Source organism: Dermacentor silvarum, chromosome 1, assembly GCF_013339745.2.
Source record: "Dermacentor silvarum isolate Dsil-2018 chromosome 1, BIME_Dsil_1.4, whole genome shotgun sequence".
Classification (NCBI taxonomy): domain Eukaryota; kingdom Metazoa; phylum Arthropoda; class Arachnida; order Ixodida; family Ixodidae; genus Dermacentor; species Dermacentor silvarum.
In genome coordinates this window covers 98,856,203-98,876,725 of record NC_051154.1, presented here as the reverse complement: position 1 = coordinate 98,876,725, position 20,523 = coordinate 98,856,203, and the positions used below count along the sequence as shown (strand labels likewise).

General features: G+C 46.3%; 1 protein-coding gene across 2 annotated transcripts in view; it reads left to right on the top strand.

Annotated features, from left to right (window-relative positions):
- The first annotated feature begins 5,793 nt into the window (after nt 1–5,793).
- The window catches only part of LOC119433354 (palmitoyltransferase ZDHHC3-like), a 31,884-nt gene continuing 17,154 nt past the window's right edge, over nt 5,794–20,523 (top strand). For both annotated transcript variants that reach the window (XM_037700524.2, XM_037700516.2), the window contains exons 1-4: nt 5,794–5,911; nt 8,178–8,490; nt 10,564–10,785; nt 12,618–12,699. In XM_037700524.2, the coding sequence (XP_037556452.1) occupies nt 5,892–5,911; nt 8,178–8,490; nt 10,564–10,785; nt 12,618–12,699 (637 nt within the window). In that variant the 5' untranslated portion in view covers nt 5,794–5,891. The remainder of the gene's footprint in view (nt 5,912–8,177; nt 8,491–10,563; nt 10,786–12,617; nt 12,700–20,523) is intronic.

Here is a 20,523-nt window from a genome sequence, read left to right as displayed (position 1 = left end):
GCTTAGTAATGAACGCCCGGGCTTGGAACCACGGGCCCGGGCCTCGTATAACGGGCACGGGCCGAAAGATCAGGCCCATGCAGTGCTCTACTCTAAGGCAGCTCTTCCCAGTATAAAGTCTGCCTTACATCACAAAACTTACCAGCAGATGATATCCGACATCAGGGAAGTACATCACCATGCTCTGGAAACAGGGCACAACATAATCTTTCAGTGGATTCCTGCTCACTGTGGCATCGTCAGCAACGACTTTGCTGACAGGGCTGCCGGTCTGCCCACGAAGACACCCAGACGCGTCCAACACCTTTGGCGAGGACGGACACTGCCAGAGAACTTCGTCTACTTTCACGCAAAAAGTCACGTTTTCTGGAGTTCAAGTGCCGATTGTATAAGTTGGACCCCTTGCTACGGCTACAACTGCCATCTAGCCTTTCCTGCGGCGAAACAACCTTGCTGTGCCGCTTGTGGCTGGGAGTGGTGTTCACGAACACCTACTCATATCGTATGGGAATGACCGATAGCCCGATGTGCGACTCCTGTAGGTGCGAGGAAACCACCGAGCACCTATTGTGTACTTGTCCTCGTTACGACGTACAACGCCTCTCTCTCAGGACAACTTTAAACCGACTGGACTCGAGACCATTCTCTGAATCCAAGATACTCGGACCGTGGCTACACCCGTCACTGGCACAAAAAGCGATTCGGGCACTTGTACACTACTTGAAGTGCAGCGGTTTAAGAGACCGCTTATAGTGTCCCTGTGCATCGTCCCACGTGTACTTAGTACTCACTCTCTCCCTATTTTCCTATTTCTATTCCCCCTTTCCCTTACACCTAGTGTAGGGTAGCAAACCGGACGCTCGTTTGGTTGACCTCCCTGCCTTTCCTCTCCTTTCTCTCTCTCTCTCCTTGAGGATAAAAAAAAATTCACTTATCCGTCAGCGTTGTATCGCTAACCTCCGAAGAAAGGAATCCCGAACATCGGTAAGAATGAGCACCGCTTGATACATATATTGACAAAGGGAGTCGCGTGCTTATTGTCATGGTAAGTTTCTCGCACGTTATCTAAACACATCCACCCCAACTCACACGCAAACTTACGCCCACTCTATCACCAACGTATAGGAATATAAGTGAATGACCGTACTCTTGAATAAATGCGCTGAAGCATGGGTGAAGGGCTACACCGACAGCACACGAATGTTCGAAGCTGAACCTTTCATGACGGTACACAGAGTAAGCGACTGAATATAGCGATAGTACGTCTTCGCTACGAGCTATTACAAACTACAGAACATCTATGTTCCAAGCTTTGTGCGTAGCAAGAACAAATCTATCGCAACTGAGCACACCCGTCAGCGATTAGGCACAGAAAAAAATCACAGGGTGTCTTGTGTTATCCTTAAGACGACTTCAAGGCGAAAGCCCAAGTGCCGGTGCATCAAAGACGGACACATGACGTACACATCCCCCTTAATTCGCTTAGTCATCCCTTTTAATTCCAAAGGTCGAGGGTTCGACTCCCACCCAAGCTCGTGAGTCTGAGTGCCTTAATTCACTCTATATGTTAACTGTGCCTTAATTACCTTCGCCTTCATTAACACCAGAAGTCGTAGGTTTGAGTGCCTTAATTACCACCAAAAGTGGTAGGTTCGACTCCCACCAAAGGTCGAGGGTTCGTAGTCTTTTTGTACCTTTCACGTCGTCGACGCGTTTTCGCGCACGGTTGACTGACTGATGAGACAATAAACAATACGATAGTGACCGCACCGATGAACGTTCGGAGTCAGAAACATAACAAGCCACCGCTTCAAAATGATTGGCAAATAAAGGAAGAAGAGCAAAAGACACTGATCGTGATTTAACTCATACGCGGAAAGTTTGTACAACTTGGAATACATTTCTAGCCCCGCTTTTAGTACAAGCACAGTATACACATGCATGCTCGCGCCATTTGGACAAGGCGTAATGAGTTCCGAAAGCGCTTACATGTCTTCTGACGCTGTGGCCAAAGCTTCGCGTCGTCCGCCAAGTCACCTACGATATCCGCTGAAACAGGTTTGCTGAGCCGCACCGGGGCGTCATGTACATCTATTGTAAACACGGAGGCAGCTGAGGCAAGCGATGGACGCGTCACCAGGTGATCGCCGTGAAAATGGTTATAGAAATCATGCCGTTGCCGCCATACGATCGTCATCAATGTGCTGCTGTCGTCACAGACACGTACGTACGCTCGCGATCCACACACACTACTCAATTTGCGCAAACACGTTGGTTCACCTAGTATCGCCCATATCGCTTTGCGAAACCCCAAACCATGCGAGGGGCGCGATCTTGTACGCGTTCCAATATGGAACGGAGGCGTTCCGTTCCATCGAGCCGCACACGATTGGTCAATTTCAACCGCGACGTTCAAATTGACCAATCGTGTGCGGCTCGATGGAACGGAACGCCTCCGTTCCATTTTGGAACGCGTACAAGATCGCGCCCCAGATTTCCAGGTACCTGCCCTGCAAGACAGTGCGTGGAATCTCTGCACAATTTTATTATTATTATTCGGTAGTTTTTTATTTCTCTGAGGGTGATCCTGACAGGATCACCAACAAAATCCTACGGAACCTGAACGACGACGCCATCGACAAGCTCTGCGAGTACATCAACTCATGCTGGAAGGAGGGCCGAATTCCGCAAGAGTGGAAGTCCGCGGACGTTATACTCATACCGAAGCCGGGCAAACCGCTAGAGATCCGAAACATGAGGCCGATCTCCCTCACGTCCTGCGTCGGGAAAGTGATCGAGCATGCCTGCCTCAACAGGGTGACGACGCTCCTCAAGAAGCAGGACGCCTTTGGCACCCACATCATCAGTTTCCGGAAGGGACTTTCCACGCAGGACGCCATGCTGCAGATCAAGGAACAGGTCGTGAGCGCTCCGAGCACTCACGTGCACGCCTTGCTCGGGCTAGACATCAAGGGCGCATTCGACACTGTGAAGCACATGGCCATATTGGACAAGATCAGCCGACTCGATCTCGGGGCGAGGTTCCACCGATATGTCAGCAGCTTCCTGAATGGGCGCGAGGCGACGGTCAAGATCGACGGGGCCACGCCGCGAACGGTCCGAATGGGCGGTGCGGGAACACCGCAGGGCTCCGTACTCTCCCCCATGCTTTTCAACCTCGTCATGATCGGCCTGCCGGAGCGTCTCGACGCGATAGAGAGCATCAATCACACGATCTACGCAGATGACGTGACAGTGTGGACCACGGAGAACACGAGCGTCGGCGAAATGCAAGGCCGGCTGCAGCGGGCCGTCCGGGAGGTGGAGCGGCACCTTGAAGACACGGGACTCGTCTGCTCACCCGACAAGTCAGAGATCCTACTCCAGAGACCGGGCAAGAAAGGACCCCTCCCGCAGGGCGTGCTCGACGCCCGTCGTTTGGGCGTCCACGTCACTACGAGGGAGGGGACCCGAATACCGACGGTGTCCAAGTTGCGAGTGCTCGGCTAGTGGCTGGAAAAGAACGGTGCCAACCGTGAGCTGGTTGCCCGACTGCAGAAGAAAGTAGCCGCTGCCACGCAGCTCGTGCGATGGGTCGCGAACAAGAGGAAAGGAATGAAGGAACACAACGTGACGAGGCTGATACAGCCGACTGGAACAGGAGCGAAACCGACAAGCTGAACGTGGCGATCCGCAGGGCGTTCAAGACCGCCCTGGGGGTACCCCAGTACACGCCAACCCACAGGCTCCTTGAGCTGGGCGTACACAACACGCGGATAGCGCAGCTGGAGAGGATGTCGGGCACCAAAACGGAAAGACGAATCCTCGACCTGCTCGGGATTCGATATCATGAGGCGCGGGGACTAAAGCAAACACTGCTACCGGAAGTCAGGGACGCCATACAGACGGAAACATGCCGAAAAACATGCACCCGGCGCATGACGTGCAAAGACGTAAACGAAGGGCGGTAGCAATCCTCGAGGAGCACGGAAGACGAGAAGGCGTCCTCTTCGTCGATGCAGCCAGGTACCCGCGGCCCGCCGGTAACGTTGATGGCGACGAGGGACGACGACCACCACCGCCACTACAACGAAATGCGCGAAACGAACCGGGATGCCAAGACTGGTGCACCATCACTACTACTACTATACGAGCAACAGCGGCAACATCAGCAACAGTGGCAACATCAACGACACGGCCGGCTGACGGCGGCGGAGCCCGCCTTCTCCATGGCGGTCGTAGATACGAAGGGAAGGATCCGAGTCACGGCATCAGTGAGGCTTCCGTTGGCCGAAGCAGCGGAGGAGATGGCCATAGCCCTCGCGGTACTCCATGGAGGTACGGAGGATAGCCAGCTGATCATAAGCGACTCCAAATCAGCGATCCGGAACCACACCAAAGGTTGGGTGTCCGTGGATGTGGCGCGCATGCTCAACGCCAGAGCCCAAAGGAGGCATTGGTCCGACACGATTACGAACAAGTCCCTCAAATGGTTCCCCGCGTACGTCGGAGAGCTTGGCACTAAAAAAGACAACCGCCGCGACAACAACAATACTAACGGCCGAAAACACACAGGCATCCCGCCCAACCACAACGAGCGTGCCCATCTCGTCGCGAGGCAGCTTACCTGCCGCGATGCGATCACCCAGAGGGCAGCCGCCGTTGTTGTGCGGGACCCCAGCGGAGGAGTTACCAACACAACCCAAATCGCGGCTGGACGGAGCTGGGGGCCACGGGGACGCCGACCGCGATATCGAGGAGTTTCCGGCTTCGTACCGAGAGGTTCTTGAACACTACAGGAAAGAACGTATGAAATATCCACAACCCCTCGGGCGGCTGGACAGGTCCCAGGCAGTCGACCTGAGGCGGTTGCAGACGGGCACTTTCACCAACCCCTACCACCTGCACCGCCTGTGGCCCGCGCTGCACCCGTCGCCCGGCTGCCCGTGGTGTGAGCACGAACGGGCTGATATGGCCCATATACTTTGGGAGTGCCAACGCCATGAGGAAGAAGGACCAAGAGGAAGGGGGAAGACAACAGCAGGACCTTCTGAAGCGGGGCGCCTCGCTGAGAGATGGCAAGCAGCCCTACTCAGCGAGGCACCCGAGGACCAGGAGTGGGCCGTCCAGCGGGCCAGGCCATTGCCGAGGATCTCGAAAGATTTTTCTCCGGCGATGGACCCCTGGCAGCCTAGTTCCGGGCACCTACAGCCATAACCGTTGGACAAATAAAGTTTATTCCTATCCTATCCTGAGGGAGCCATCCCCGGAGACCAGCTTTTCGATAACCGTTTCTAGTGAGCTTAAAAGACGGTTCGTACCGACGCAGGGCGAGCTCGGCAAGTTTGATGACTTCGAGTTCGGCAGCAGCACGTGAGGGCACACTGCACAAGCAGCATCGCAAGTGGCACACTGTAGGCACGTTAGCAGTGTTCGTGGCACGGTGACAAACGGTCTGAAGTGGGCGATCCTGACGTCGTAGCCATGTCGTGGCTGTAAAAACGCACGGCGAGCCCGCCGATGTCCAATGCGCACATATCGCTTCGTCAAGTCTGCACATAGAATGCGCGCATACAGACCTTTGAAAGTTTGAAAACCACCCGCGCTGGCGCGCTGACCAATGAGCTGGCTCCGGCATGTTTGTGACCCTGATAGGAAAAACACATACACATATTAGTTTGGATGTATTTGTTGGCACAGATATACTTTTAATTTAGTGTATATTAATGTAGTACCAATGGTGTCATTTTTAAGTTACGTATAAATGGCATTACGGGCATCATGGGCGGTTCGGCTGAAACAGGCAGTAGCGGCTAGTGAATACTTGTTTGCGATCCTGATTTTGACAATTTTCCTCGACGAACTCTTATTCGAGGACTGTGAATAATGGTATGGCAATGCGAATAGATTGGTACGTATCGGAAGACCTTTTCTTAATCTTTCAATTACACTTATAAAAAGTATTTATACGTCGATGTTGTGCGAGAAAAGGCAGCGAAGCTAAACTTAAGTTTCTGTTACCTCTAAGATGTTTCTTTTATTTATAGCGGCTGCTGTAAATAACGTATATCTGTTCAGTTAAGATATATTTAACTACCTGTTGCGTAGACGATGTAACCGTTGACATGATGTTCGTGCTGATTGACACGCGCGTTTGGTCGCGGTCACATGTAGAAACGTGCTCCTTCCTACGCAGTTTTTTCTAGCTTGTTGGAACGAGAAAAAGAAAACAAAAATGTTTGCCTTGTTTTACCAAAGAATAACGTCAATAAATAAAACTGTCTTATTTCTGCTGTCAGATGCAATGAAGTGTTATAAAAATTGTAGAACAGCGCGCGGCCAAACAGGTGGTGATAGCACTGCATGAAAATCATATCGCAGATTCATTACTTGTTGCCGACTTATGCACTGTCTGGACACGAGCATTTCCATAGGAAGTGTCATGAGACGTCTCTGCAATATAGTCGAATTGGTGCATTGTCAGTTGTGCCGATATTGTGTATACCTTGATATTTTACCTTGGCTCACCCTGCGAAAGCTCGTATCCCTGGGACGTTCCGCAAATTGTCAAGTAGCTATAGATCATTTGAATTACAGGACAGTCCAAGAGCACCGCCGACGATCCGTTACTTCTATTTTCTTTTCTTATGAATATATAAACACTGCAGTAGCGCACCCAGGATCTTTGCCAGGGGGGGGGGGGGGGGGTTGACAAATTTGCCAATACCATGTAAACAGCACTAATGTCAATTTCTTCACGGGAAATTGGCAAAAAGCTGCGCTTTTTACGCAAGTTTGCGAGTGTGCAGACGATTGCGTGTGTTACATCTTAGTTGCAGTACTCAAATGCGCAAGGAAAGAAAAGGGGTTAAGGGGGCCTCCGGGTAACCCCCCCCCCCCCCCCCCCCCCCCCCCCGTTGTTGCGCCACTGAAACACTGTAAATTACCCCTCTTTCTCTTCGTCTGCTGTGTGTTTTCTTGCTAGCTAGGTTCGGCTAAATTTGCTTCTTTGCGTTTTGTCGACGCTGGACGTATCAAAAAGCCTTGGTATACACCTTCATGCGTTAGCTCCGTTTTCTAGCTTCTGTCACCGTACTTGGCTGCTTGCAAGATACAAAACAGTCAGAGCTTACTTCATTATATGCCTGTTGCGCTGCTGAGGCAGCACATCTACAAGGCTGGCCATCAGCGCCCTCCATGTCACGTTTATTGGTTTTGAGTACTACAAAATCTGAGCCCCTGCTAATGAATGTATTGAGTCTTGGTTGGGCTGTGGTGGTGTTTTCGGTGAATTTTGTGCATGAGAAGATTTGTTGCATGCACTGCATGTTGCAGAGGAAGGAAAATGCTGTGTCAAGCACAAATGCAGTTTGGCCATGCTGCTGCTTTGAGCATAGCTGAAGTAGCGTGACATCAAACTGTTGCAATGCAGGTCTATTCGTGTTAAATACACGCAGCAACTCGGAACTGTAGCCCTCGAACAATGACACAATCAACCAATAAAGCTAATAAACGGAAAGAATCAGTGGCTAGTGCACTGTGGTGGAGTGTCCACATCTCACTGGCTCTGGTATATGTTGATGCTGGTGGTTGTTAGACTGCAATCTACAAACATACTTCTGGGGCAAATATAGAATCCTTGACAGTGATCATAGCGGAATTGTGTGAGACTGAGATCTGTAGCTTGTGTGTTTCCACATGGAAAGAATGCTTCCAGTGAGAACATTTGGGTGCAGTTGGGGAAAAGGAAAAAAGAAAAAAAAAGACCACAATGTGCAATTACAGTGATTTGTGGTATACAAAAAATTGCATGTATAGCCAACCAGCCATCTGCTTATGGCATATGTGGACATTCACCTTTTAGGGGGACTACTATATATTTGACAACAGGAAGTAAAATAATGCGAACTTTGGGAATCAATGTTCGGCAATGTGAATATTGCCCCCCCCCCCCCTGCCCCCCCCTCCCCTTCTTTTTTGTTTACCTTCCAACTAACTTAAGCTACTACTACTACTACTACTACTACTACTACTACTACTACTACTACTACTACTACTACTATAATGGAAATTGACTGTAAGGAAAGAAAAAGGGCTTCATACTTTCCATGCTTAATTAATATTAGTTTAGGTAAACTTGGCATAGCATCAATGTTTTGGCTTTTTCTTTCCTGCAGTCCATTGCGACGTAGCCACCGTGTGGCACAGGCAGGCCCTGTGCTGCCAATGGCTATGCAGGACCGTGTGTCACCAGCAACAGACGACAGAGTACACTGCTGTGGTCGGCGGTTTTGGTTTGTTCGGGACATCTGTGGCATCATCTGTGCTGTCATGACATGGCTGTTGGTGCTGTATGCCCAGTATGTCGTGGTAGGCGTTATACTCTTGCCATCACTCTACACCTACTATGGCGCCTTTCACTTACTGCTCTTCGAGCTGCTGGCCTTTCTGGCTGTCTTCTCGCACGTACGCACCATGGTAACAGACCCAGTAAGTTTTTTCATCTTGTTTTTCTGTCCCCTTGCTGCCTTCATTTTTTCAGTGTTTACCTACGGCTGACATTAGAGACGACCTGATAAGAAAAAGAAAAAAAAGTATATATATATATATATATATATAGTATAGAGTGGCATTAGAAGATTGTAAAGGGTCTGCAGCTGAGTATGTTTTGTACTGTTAATGCTGCAGGTGGTGTATCAGCACATGGAGAAGTGCCTTGGTAAAATACTTATAGCATTGGTCTATGCATTTTGTTTAACATTTTTTAAAATCTGACAGCCATGCTTTAGAATAACTGAAATGAGGCATAATAAGCAGCTATGCTCATTTACTTTGTTAGCTTTCATTAGTATGCCAGCCCTCACAAGTCATTGGATCGTGCGAAAGGAGAAACTTTGCATAGACAATGCTGCATTAATTGTGTTGTGTTGTGCACACATTGGGAATGAGTTGAAGTACACTCCGAACTGCATGAGCACTACTTATTGTAAGCGGCTAATTTAAGGCAGGCAATTTTGAGCATGCATTGCTAGGTGGTCTGGTCACCAGAACTTTTGCTGTTTGCACTGCGGTTGGCTTTCACAGATCTCTTTTTACAACCATTACATTGTTTGGCATGTTTGTTACCTGGCCGGGAGGCACTTAGTGTATTATCTCATTGTGTGACCTGTTGCTTGCTGCAGTGGCTTTCTGCACAGGGCCAGCGATGGCTTGCCATTCCAGCACTGCTTGCTTGGAAGAATATTGTCATCCCATTGGTCTCTGGTAGATAGCACTAACACACTGTCTGGCAGACCATTCCAATGCTGTAAGCAAGTGTGCTGGGAGCTGTACTGGCACATGTGCCAAGATGACTGGAGCACAATGGGGTAGTACGGCAAAACGTTAAGTGAAGTGCCGTATAAAATGATGGTTGGCATGACAAAATCTTTGTTAGTATCCTTGGAAGCTATCTGTCCACTGGTGTTCAATTGTACGTTAAACGTGTGGGATTTTTCACCATCTGCTTTGTCCTCTTTAAACTTGCCTTTGATTGCCGCAGAACGGCGAAATAAATCAATAAATAATCTTCATTCCACGTTCGCTCATCTTCTCTGCTTTTTCTTGTGGCATACCTTATGTATCCTAGAGTGTCTTCCACAAGTTGTAACACCCTTAACCTGAAGCCAACCTCTGCAAAGACTAACAACTTCAAACAGTTTTTCCTTGTGCACTATTGAACACTGTAATGTGCTACTTGGTTCTATTTAACAGCTGCCATTCCCAGAGTTTTTAAATTCACTTGAATGTCCTTAGGTGCTATGTGACCGAGAATTGCCTGCACTGTAACTTTGAGCTGCAATTTATTTGTTACTGAATCCATATTTGGCTTAATTTCTGTAGTATCTGCTTCTGTACTGTTCCTGTTTTTACTGCAGATGGCAGTTAATTTTGTACCCACACCTGAAAAAGCCTTGAAGAAGGCTGCAGTATTTTGAAATAAAATAAATGGTGTAACAGAGTTTCACGGACAAGAATTTGTTAGTGAAGTATCTTAGGTCACCGGTCATGCCTATGCATCTCATTCTCACAATTTGTTTTTTGTCCTTTGCATCAATTGATCTTTTTGGGCATGCGTGCGACGAACTGTTTTTGCTTGAGTAATGACACATTATTGCTTAAATGAGACAGACAGGTAATGATCCTTGTTCGCATAGCTTATTTGAACTTCCTTCATTATTTTCAGCATTTCTCTTGATTGAGACTGTCACAGTCAGGGGCCATATATTGTAATGTTTCACTCAATTTTCCTATTCTTCCTTTGCCATTGGTTGGGCTCCATCATGCTGCCGTTTTCACTTGGATTGGCCACTCGGTTTGACAGATGAAAGGAAAGAAGAAGAGAAAATGGAATGAATTGTTACAAAATATGGCTTGAAATTTTTTTCTTACTTTTTAATCCAAGTCTTTACTTAGTGTCATCATCTTGCCAAGAGATTCATTTCGGTACGTGATATTGTGTATTTAGCAAGTTTCTTTTTTGCTTATATTAACTTTGCTTACACGGAGACTGTGGCTGTGTAGGGTGCGGTGCCTCGGGGCACAGCCACGCGTGAGGCCGTGGAGCAACTGGGCCTGAGGGAGGGTCGGCTAGTTTACAAGTGTCCCAAGTGCAGCTGCCTCAAGCCCGAGCGGGCTCACCATTGCAGCGTGTGCCAGCGGTGCATCCGCAAGATGGACCATCATTGCCCTTGGGTCAACAACTGCATTGGCGAGAACAACCAGAAGTTCTTCGTCCTCTTCACTGTAAGCCCTTACCTCAGGAGCAAGCTAGTTGAGCCTAATTAGGCAGCCCTTAATGAACAGTTTTCAGAAGTGCTAAAGTCCTTTCAGAAATCTCTGTTAGCTGCATAAGCATTGAATTTAACAGTCAGGCAACCTACAGAGAAGAAAAGTACCTGTTCCAGAATATTTAATGTTTCATTTCATGTTTTATCATTTTATTTCATAGTGTAGCAATTGCAACATATACTGTAATACGTAAAATTGTAGCTTAATCAGTGTTATGAATGGAAGTAATACAAATATTAATTTCTTAGAAACCTTTTGAGAATTTTTATGTGAAACTTCAAAGATGCACCTCAAAAAGTGGGAATGAAAACAATAATTTGTAATTTTTTTAAAAGTACTGAATCTAAAAAAAAAAAACTGAAATATACAAAATATGATGTTGCTTCTGGTTTCTAACTACTACCCATAGTAATACCTTTGCAATGCGGCTAAGCCATGACTTTAAAAATGTGAAAACAGGTATGCAACTATTCTGCGGAGTGCATTGTTGTGACTCCTTTAAGCAGGCATCTAGTTTCTTTTTGCACTCTTTAGGCTCTTGAAGCAGTGGTGGTCGAGTTAGGGGAACATACACTAACCTCTTCATACTTTGGCTTGGTCAGGTTCTCTGTGTAAGCAGGCTAGCCTAGTCATGCATGTTAAACTGATGCTGGGGCCTTCGCATGCTTTGTACAGTATGTTTCATACATCAGGTGCAACGCTGTGGAGGCTAGAGATACTTTTTGCAGTAGCTGCATTTGCCCTCAGAAATAGTTCAGCGGCTATTGACCGATGTTTGTGAAATGTTCTTTATATAAGCTCAGCTCTGAATGAAAAAAATGAATTTACCCTTAGAAACAAACAAACCGTGTACTCATGCAGCTGCTAACACGCTTAGATCAATTTGCTTTTCGTTGTTCTTTATTTGCAGCCTGTCGCGGCAGCCTCACGTGCAATCTCACACGAGCAAACGCCGCTGGCAAGCAGTGAAGCATAGACGGAATGCGCGGAGTGATAAATTTTGGTGACCGTACTTCTTGCGTAGCTTCTACAGCGTTGCACCTGATGTATGAAGCGGAGTATAGTACTTGTTAAGGACATTTGCACAGGCCACGTTCATACAAGAGATCAGGCTGTTAGCCATTCTTCTGCAGAAGGTTGGTCTGAAATCGACTGTGTGCTCTTGTGTGAGGGAAAACTTCACACAACAAAAAGGATTTTTCATAATACGCTGTGGAAATGCTAATAGATAAAGGCATCCTACTGTGGAAAAGAATGAAGTTATACTCAATATTAGTCGAACATAATAATCAAAACGACACACACTCTTGAGTGTGTGCCGGCATTTGAGGCATCGTTAAAGCAGCAGATACAAGCCAACAGTAGCTCCTAACTTAATCTTCACTGCTGCTCTCATTTAGAAATTATGTAGCTGAGTTGGCCTAAGCGTACATTTTGTTTTATTTGATTTGGAAAGTGTGAGAAGCACTGCAGGCCATGTTTGATGATACCTTCCTGTTGGTTTTATTTTTTAAGACCACCCAGTGTACCAAATATTGCCAAATCTGTCCAAAATAAAAGAGCAGTTTTTGTTTCATACAGTGCATGGCGTTGCTCTCGGAAGAGCCCCGACAGCAATAATTATCGTGTCAAAAAAGCAGTAGAGCAAATTGATTGATTTCCTATGGCCTGGTGAGGAAAGAGTTAAATGCTTGGTGCATATTCTGCAGAACTAACTTGGCCAAGCATTTTTTTATCACTCTTGGAGTATGGTTGATGTATGCAGAATTTTTGCTCTTGTGTTGCAGTTGTACATAGCAGTGATCTCCTGCCATGCATTTTTCCTGGCGGTCAACCATTTTGTTGGGTGCATCAACAGTGAGTGGAGCAGTGAGTTATTTTTATTCTTTCTTTTGCATTGAACACAGAAGCAGAGGAGCAAATGTGGTTATTAGCCAATAAGTGGAGTAAGGTGGAATAAATTTTCGCTCATGTTCAACGTTTGCAGCTCAATGTGTTTTTACCGTATTATCGTACAGACTTGTTTAATAGCCCAATCTTATTTTTAGAGATTGTGTAGATGATCAGAGTTTGGCTGTTACATGAATAAAAATACTGTTTATTGTTTTTTTTTACCAGAAGATTACTTCACAAAAGTTAAACTATTTGTCTTAAAATGAAATGACTCTATAGACATGTACAGTAAAACCTCGATAATTCGAAGGTCGCCGGACTGCAAAAATTCTTCGAATTAAGCGGATTTTCGAATTAACCGAAATGAATAATAAAAAAAAGAAAACGAGCAAGAACTTGCCGCAAAAAGAAATCACCTTTATTTTCCATGTCCGAGAAAAATTACTGTAATGTAATCACCGATGCGGGATTACTTGGTGCGCTGGTTCACCGCTCCTAGTGCCATGCTCTCCAGCTGGCTCAAAAAACGTAGCATACAAATATCACCCGCACTGCACTCAACAAAGTTGCGGACGATGTTCACGGAATCGATAACTGCCGCGAAAGCGGGCGTGGTGGTGCTTGACTCCAAAAATTTGGACTTGCTGGATATTCCGGACTTCAAAAATGCACCGTCAGGGTTCCCATCGAGTTCATGCATTTTCGCACCCAATTTTTCAGACGAATTAAGACTCCAAAGTTCGATTTTGCGGACTAACTCGCTCTTTCCAAGCCGCGCTACCCAATCTTGGAGGCCACCATGTTGGATTTTGCACTGGCTTGGATTCCAGTGGCTCGCTGTATAGCCTCCAAGATTGGAACGCGCGCTATCAACAGAGAGCTCGCGCAATCCTCCAGTCTCGGAGGCCATGCCCGCTCTTCCTTGGCTGACAAAACGCTCCGTGTACTGCTCTTTTTCTTTTTTCCTAGTATATGCGCTCAGCACTATCGATGTAACCATTTATTGTGGGATGTTTTTTTTATTGTGACAGCAATTATATGGACGCTTCAAGCGGATTTTCGCCGTTGGCGTCGCCGCCCTGAGGTTCCATACAAAGTCCAAGGGCGATAAAATCATCACCGCGCGCCCGCCGTGTGCGAGTGACAGCGCGCGGGGCACGCGCGCTTTCATGGAGAGCGAACGCACGGCGGAGCGTAAACGCGACTTCCTCCCTCGTGCGAAAGGCCGTGGGGGTATGGAAGGGGGGGGCGACTTCTACTCTTCTAACTGCGTACTTAGCGCCGGAGCGGTTTCTCGCGCGCACCGTATCTTGAAAGCGATCTCCAGACGGCTCTGACCTTTTGTATGCGCTGTGCTCTCGCCGCTCAGTTTCCGTTGAAGCGATAGACCGCACGAACCTTCGCTCGCTGCGGCGGCCACGCTCGTTCGTGCGCGCTGACACCACGCTTGTTAATTCAGTGAGTATTTTTTTTTTTCTCAAGTTTCGGTTGCTATTTTGAACGTGGCGTGTACACTGAGCAGGTGTCTCGGAGACCCATGTCTCAGTGATCGGCGCTACTTCCTGTACCTTCGCGAGAGCTAAGCGGTGCGAAGCTGGTTTCTTGGATCTCCATGGCCAACTCCGTTGGCGGAGATCGCCAACGCGGTGACGTTCGTGTCGACTGTACACGGAGACGACGTCATTGCTGCGAGCAAGTCGATCCCCTCCAAGCATAGTATGAGGCAGGGCATTATTGGAAATTTTTTTTAAGCCACACTAATAACTTTTTTTTTTTTCGGCCAAACAAATTTTCTGGACTATTTTTCAGTCCCCACGAGCTTGGAAAATCGATTGGCGACTGTACGGAGTGCCCTAACCTAACCGCCGCACGTTGCTACTAGCCAGAAACTTCGAATTATCCGAATAGAGCCGCGCGGGCCATTCAAATTATCCGGTAGAATTTGCATTGAGAATGACGGGACCGCTCAAATTCTTCGAATTAACCGAGTTCGAATTATCGAGGTTTTACTGTATAGGCTGTAGTGGATATTATCAAGTATGAAACACAGTTGTGTATGTACGACTAAGGTGGATTAGTTCATTTTTACAGGAAAATGGATCCTTTCCTTTCTAAAAAAATTTAGCATTGTGGCTAATACATATTTATTTATTTATTTATTTATTTATTAACAAATACTGCAGGCCCTATTTGGGCCCAAGCAGGAGTGGTTACATGAATTTTAATAAACAAGACTAGTAACAGAAAAATACAGGGCCATCAACATTTGCAATACAGAATGGTCAACAATAAATATGAAGCAGGAACAAGAGTTCTAGTTCACAACTTAAGACCAAAGCAGTGATATACCAGACACACACAACAGTACACTACATTTAGGATTTTACCTAATATTAACATAAAACACACGCGAGAATTGATTAACTTACTTCATTGCGCCGTAGTACAGTATTAATCAAAAAGAAATATTATTCACAAGATGAACGAACGATTGTGTCGTATTAGCGTTAACTGCTTCCTTTGGTAATTTATTCCATAGTGAAATAGCATGAGGAAACGGAATATTGATGTAGGTTAAGGTGACTAAATGGTTGCCTGACTGTTTTGCTGTGGTGTGTGCGGTCAAAGCACATGGACGGCTCGGTTATGTAACATTCACGCGGTATTTTAAAGTGACCATGGTAAAGCTAATAAATTTTAACCTGGACACCATTCTACGATGTTCGAGCTTTTTTATCTTTGCCCTATCGCGAAGGACAGATACGCTCAAGAGACGCGAATAGGTAGAATAGATAAACCTCAAGGCTAAGTTCTGCACCCTTCCTATTTTTGTAATTAAATATTGTTGATACGGACTCCAGATGAGGTCTGCATATTCTAGTTTTGGCCTGATGAGAGCTTTGTAGGCTGTTAACTTTACGGTGGGTGGCGCATGACGCAGTTTCTGTTTTAAAAGTGCCATCTTTTTCAGTGCGTTACTACAAAGATTATCTATATGGGGTTCCCAACTTAAGTTGCTCGTGAGTGTAACACCCCTCAAATACTTCATGTATCGAGTGGTTTTAACATAAGCAGTTTTAATGGTGTAAGCAAATTCTAAAGGCTTTTTTTGTTACTAAATGTTATGCTCGCCGTTTTCGAAGTATTGAGCTTCAAGCCCCATTTGTCACACCATGCACTGATTGAATGCAATGCATCATTTAGTCTAACTTGATCAGAATGCTGATTTATGCTAGTACTATACATAAAAGTGTGATCTTCACCGGTGGTTGCACTGATAAATAGATATCATTGATATAAACCAAAAACAACAGTGGACCAAGCACCGACCCTTGTGGTACTCCCGAGTGCACATCTAGTGTGTCAGAGATGTAGTCATTAACAGACACGTATTGTTTCCTTGAAGCTAAGTAGCACGCTATCCAGCGAACAATGTTGTGTTCAATACCAATAGCATGCAGTTTAGTTACTGAATCATCATGAGGAACAGCATCAAATGCTTTAGAAAAGTCTAAAAACACTGTCAATTTGACTCTGCACATTTAGTGAATTTACGAAATAAATCATCAGTTATCTCGGCTAGCTGAGTTGCAGTGAACAGACCTGACCTAAAGTCATGCTGATTGTCGTGAAGCAGTTGGTTATTTTCTAGATGTATCATAATCGCCTTAAGGGGGGACGCGGCTTTCGCATTGCGAAAAATGGCAAAAAAATCGATTTTTTGAAAATCAAATTTTCAGTTTCTATAACTCTTATTCTATCTGATTCCGCAATATCATCACTGAAAACCAAGTAGAAGTGCTCTAAAGAAATTGTTGTATCAGCTAAGGTACCGAAAAATTTCGCGGAAATCGCGAAAGAACGGCGTTTTTCAAGCCACGATATCTCAGGAACGGCGCAGCCGAGCGCCGCCATCTTGGTCTCACTGGAAAGCGCATTTCTCCATCTTCAAATTTGCCACTTCAGCTATCTCCTCCATACAGAAACAAGCACACAAAAAGCAAATGATTGAAGGTCGTGCCGGAGCCACCGATTGGCCGCGCCCGCCACGCGACTCCAGCGCGGTTTGCCATTGGTCCGGTGCTCGCTCCGCGATAGCGTCGTCTGCACCGCTTGTTGCGGTCTCTTCGCAAGCTCTGGCCAGTTTCTGTAATCTCGACGAGTGTTAAAACGGGTGCTACGCAGACATCGCAGTAGCGTGGCCGATCCCGCTTTTTGTGGACGTCTCGGACCCGCGGCTAGGCATTCCGAGCATCGGCGACGCGGACTTCGCGACCAAGCTTTGGGCACGGAATTCTCGGACATGCGGCTAAGCCTTTCGCGCGTAGGCGTCTCCGACTCGGCGATCAAGCACATCGCGCGCGGACTTCTCGGATCCTTGCCGAAGCATTTCGTGCATCGGCGCCTCCGACTGCGCTACTAAGCACATCGAGCGTCGACTCCTCGAGCCCGCGGCTACGCATTTCGCGCGTCGGCACATCGCTCATCGAGTGTCGGCATCGCGAGCGTCGACTTCCCGAGCCTGTGGCTAGGCATTTCGCGCGTCGGCACCTCGGACTGCGCGGCTAAGCTAATCAAGCGTCGACTCCTCGAGCCTGCGGCTAGGCATTTCGCACCTCGGCACATCGCTCATCGAGTGTCGACTCCTCAGACCCGCGGCTAGGCACTTCGCGCGTCGGCATCACGAGCGTCGACTCCCCGAGCCCGCGGCTAGGCATTTCGCGCGTCGGCATCTCGGACTGTGCGATTGAGCTCACCGAGCGTCTATTCTTTGGACCCGCGACCAGGCACATCGGCACCTCAGACCCGCGACTTAGCACATCGCACGCCGACTACCAATACCTATCATACCACCCCTTCATAAAGAGAACCTCATCGTGAGCTCTGTTTACTAGGCCACTTGGGCTGGCACAGACACCTGGCTGCAGAAGTGAGGAATCATACAAAAGTACAGGCTGGAAAGCACCTAGCAGCTGCATTGCTACCTATCTATCAGTGGCTCTCCTAACATCCATAGCCATTGTCAATGGAAGATGATCCAGAATGCTGCTGAGAACCTTCATTCAATAACATGGTCGATTCTACCAAAAGAAAACAGTGCCTCACTGACTGTACTAGAGACTGCTATCAATGAGGCAGTCTGCAGGTACAACGCTAGAACTACTGTATATTTATGCCCACATAGTTCTGCACCTCACTTGGTTTGAAACCCAGGCACCATGCTCTTTGTAGAGCAGCAGTAAAGAATGCCATACGAACATGAAAAAGGCAGAACGAAGGCACAGCAGACCAGAGGCCACATGTCCAAGAAGCCCCACATCACAAAACACATCAAAGATAACAAATTTGGTGCGTTTTAGAGAACTGAAGAGAAGGTGAAACTTTGAGAGCTGTTTTCTCAAAAACAGTTTTTTCGCGTTTCTGCTCAGTTTCTGGAGCTGATTTCTTCGTTACCGTTTTGCCTATTTTGATTGTTTTTTTTTTGTCACGTTCCTTGGACTACAGTGCAGGTTGAGACAGTCTCGCATTTTTATCTTGACTTTTTATAAAGTTATGGTGTGGCTATTCGTTCACCCCGAAAGTGTGCTTGGTGCCAAGTTAACTTGAAAAATGACTATCTAAAAAATTTGTGTTGCGAAAAAAAAAAGTAAGACTGTCACGGACCTCCAGCACGCATTGAGCTATGCAGTCAATACTCAACGAGCCTTTCATCATGTTTTTTAAGCTCCCCGGGCCCTCCAGAAAGTTCGAGAGAAAAATTCTGCTCAATAAAATGTTCTCAAGGTATCACTATGAAACTTTTATGGAAGTATCAGGGACACATTCTAAACAGTTGTGCCAATTTTCATCAAAATCCATGAAGAAATCAGGAAGTTGATTTTCAAAGCCATGTCCCACCTTAAATATATTATGTTCTAGCAGCTTGCAAATTGTGGATGTTAGGGAAACTGGCCTGTAGTTGTTTAATTCTAATGGAGATCCGGACTTATGAATTGGGACTATCCTCGCGGAGCGCCAGTCATCGGGTATCACACAAGATTCTAACGAGGTTGTATATATTTTATACAAGTAGTCTGCCACCCAAATCGCATATCTGTTAAGAAAAACGTTTGATATTTCGTCAGGACTGAGTGATTTCTTTAAATCAAGTTCACGCAAAAGGTTAAGGATACCATCTTTGCTTAAGTTTACTTCAGGCATCGGTGTAAGAAGCGCATAAGATGGCATGTGTGCGTGCGACGCCATCAGCGTAAAAACAAACTGAAAAAATGCGTTAAATTTTTTAGAAATTATAGAGGGATCGTCAGTGATTACACCCAATGTTTTTATCTCCGTGATACTGTTTTTATTTTTAGACAAATAGCACCAGAATTTTTTGGGTTGTTCTAACATGAAAGAGGACAAAGTGCAGGAAAAAAATTGTGTTCTTGCTGCGTGCATTTTTTCCTGAAAAGTGTGTATTAGACTTGGAAGTTGTTTCTTGTCACCACGTTTACGACAGCGTTTAATCTTGCATTTCAGATGAATCAGATCATGATTCATCCATGGGTAGTTCCTGTTGATACGTTTCTTTTTTAGAGGCACATAACTGCGTTCACAGTGAAATATCATGTATTTAAAACGTGACCATAACTCATTAATGTCTCTTATCTCACTGAAATAAGGGAACAAGGATTCTATATCGCTAAGCACTGCATCATCATCCGCATGCATATAGTCTCTGATAAAAGTGTCAGAAGGTTTAACTGGTGATCGCGAGCCAGAAATAGGACACGCTAAAACGAGCAACTTGTGATCAGACATCCCATCTTTGACACTAACAGAACAGTCTGAGAGCGAGCTGCTTACAAACGCAAGGTCAATAACAGAAGAAGAACTGGAAATCCTGGTAGCTTCGGAAACCAGTTGGTTTAAGGAAAAGGTAAATGCAGTTAGTAGTAGTGGCTCAGCATTTTTAGAATCCTTGCCGTCATGAGAAAGACTGGACCAGTTAATGCCGGGTAAGTTGAAATCACCAGTTATAAGGATGTTTGAACGTGAATTTGTATTTTGCAGCAAGTAATGATATAGTGCTTCTAAATATTCAGGGGGAGCATTCGGAGGACGATAGACACCACCCAAAGTTATATTCTTACCAAAAAATTTCAATTTCAACCAGTACACTTTCGTGATTATTGATGCCATCTAAGCGGGTAAATACGGATTAGTGTGTAGGAAGATGGCACTATTTCAGAATTTTGCACATCAGAATGTAGCCAGGTTTCTGTGATCACTGAAATGTATGGTTGATAAGTCAAAATTATATCTTCAAGGAACTGTACCTTATTAAGAACACTGCGTGCATTGAGCGAAACAAGCCGGAGCGTCTTGCTAGATACTTGTCATTTCTTAGTGCCCTTACGCGTGGCCCCTTGAGTAGACTGATAAGGCAAGTGTTCGGGTTGTGCAGACGCAGTGGATCGGGACAACTCTACTCTACAATTTCTAAGTGTGTCCCATACATACAGTTTGCCATCAACTTTCAGCTTATCAAAAACGAGAGAAACTTTAGAACCACTGTCCTCTTCTTCAGTGGCAGAACGCCATAATTTCACACGTATATCCCGAATTTTTTTAGAAAAGTCCTCCAATATGGCTATTTCCGTACCCTTCAATTTGAAGCAAGATCACAAAACCTTAGTTTTGTCTATGTAATTATAGAGCCTCAAAATGATAGGACGAGGGCGCTGTGCCTCTTTGTGACCACTTCTGTGAATGCGCTCTATGGAATTGATTTCAACACCAAGCATGTTTTTAAAG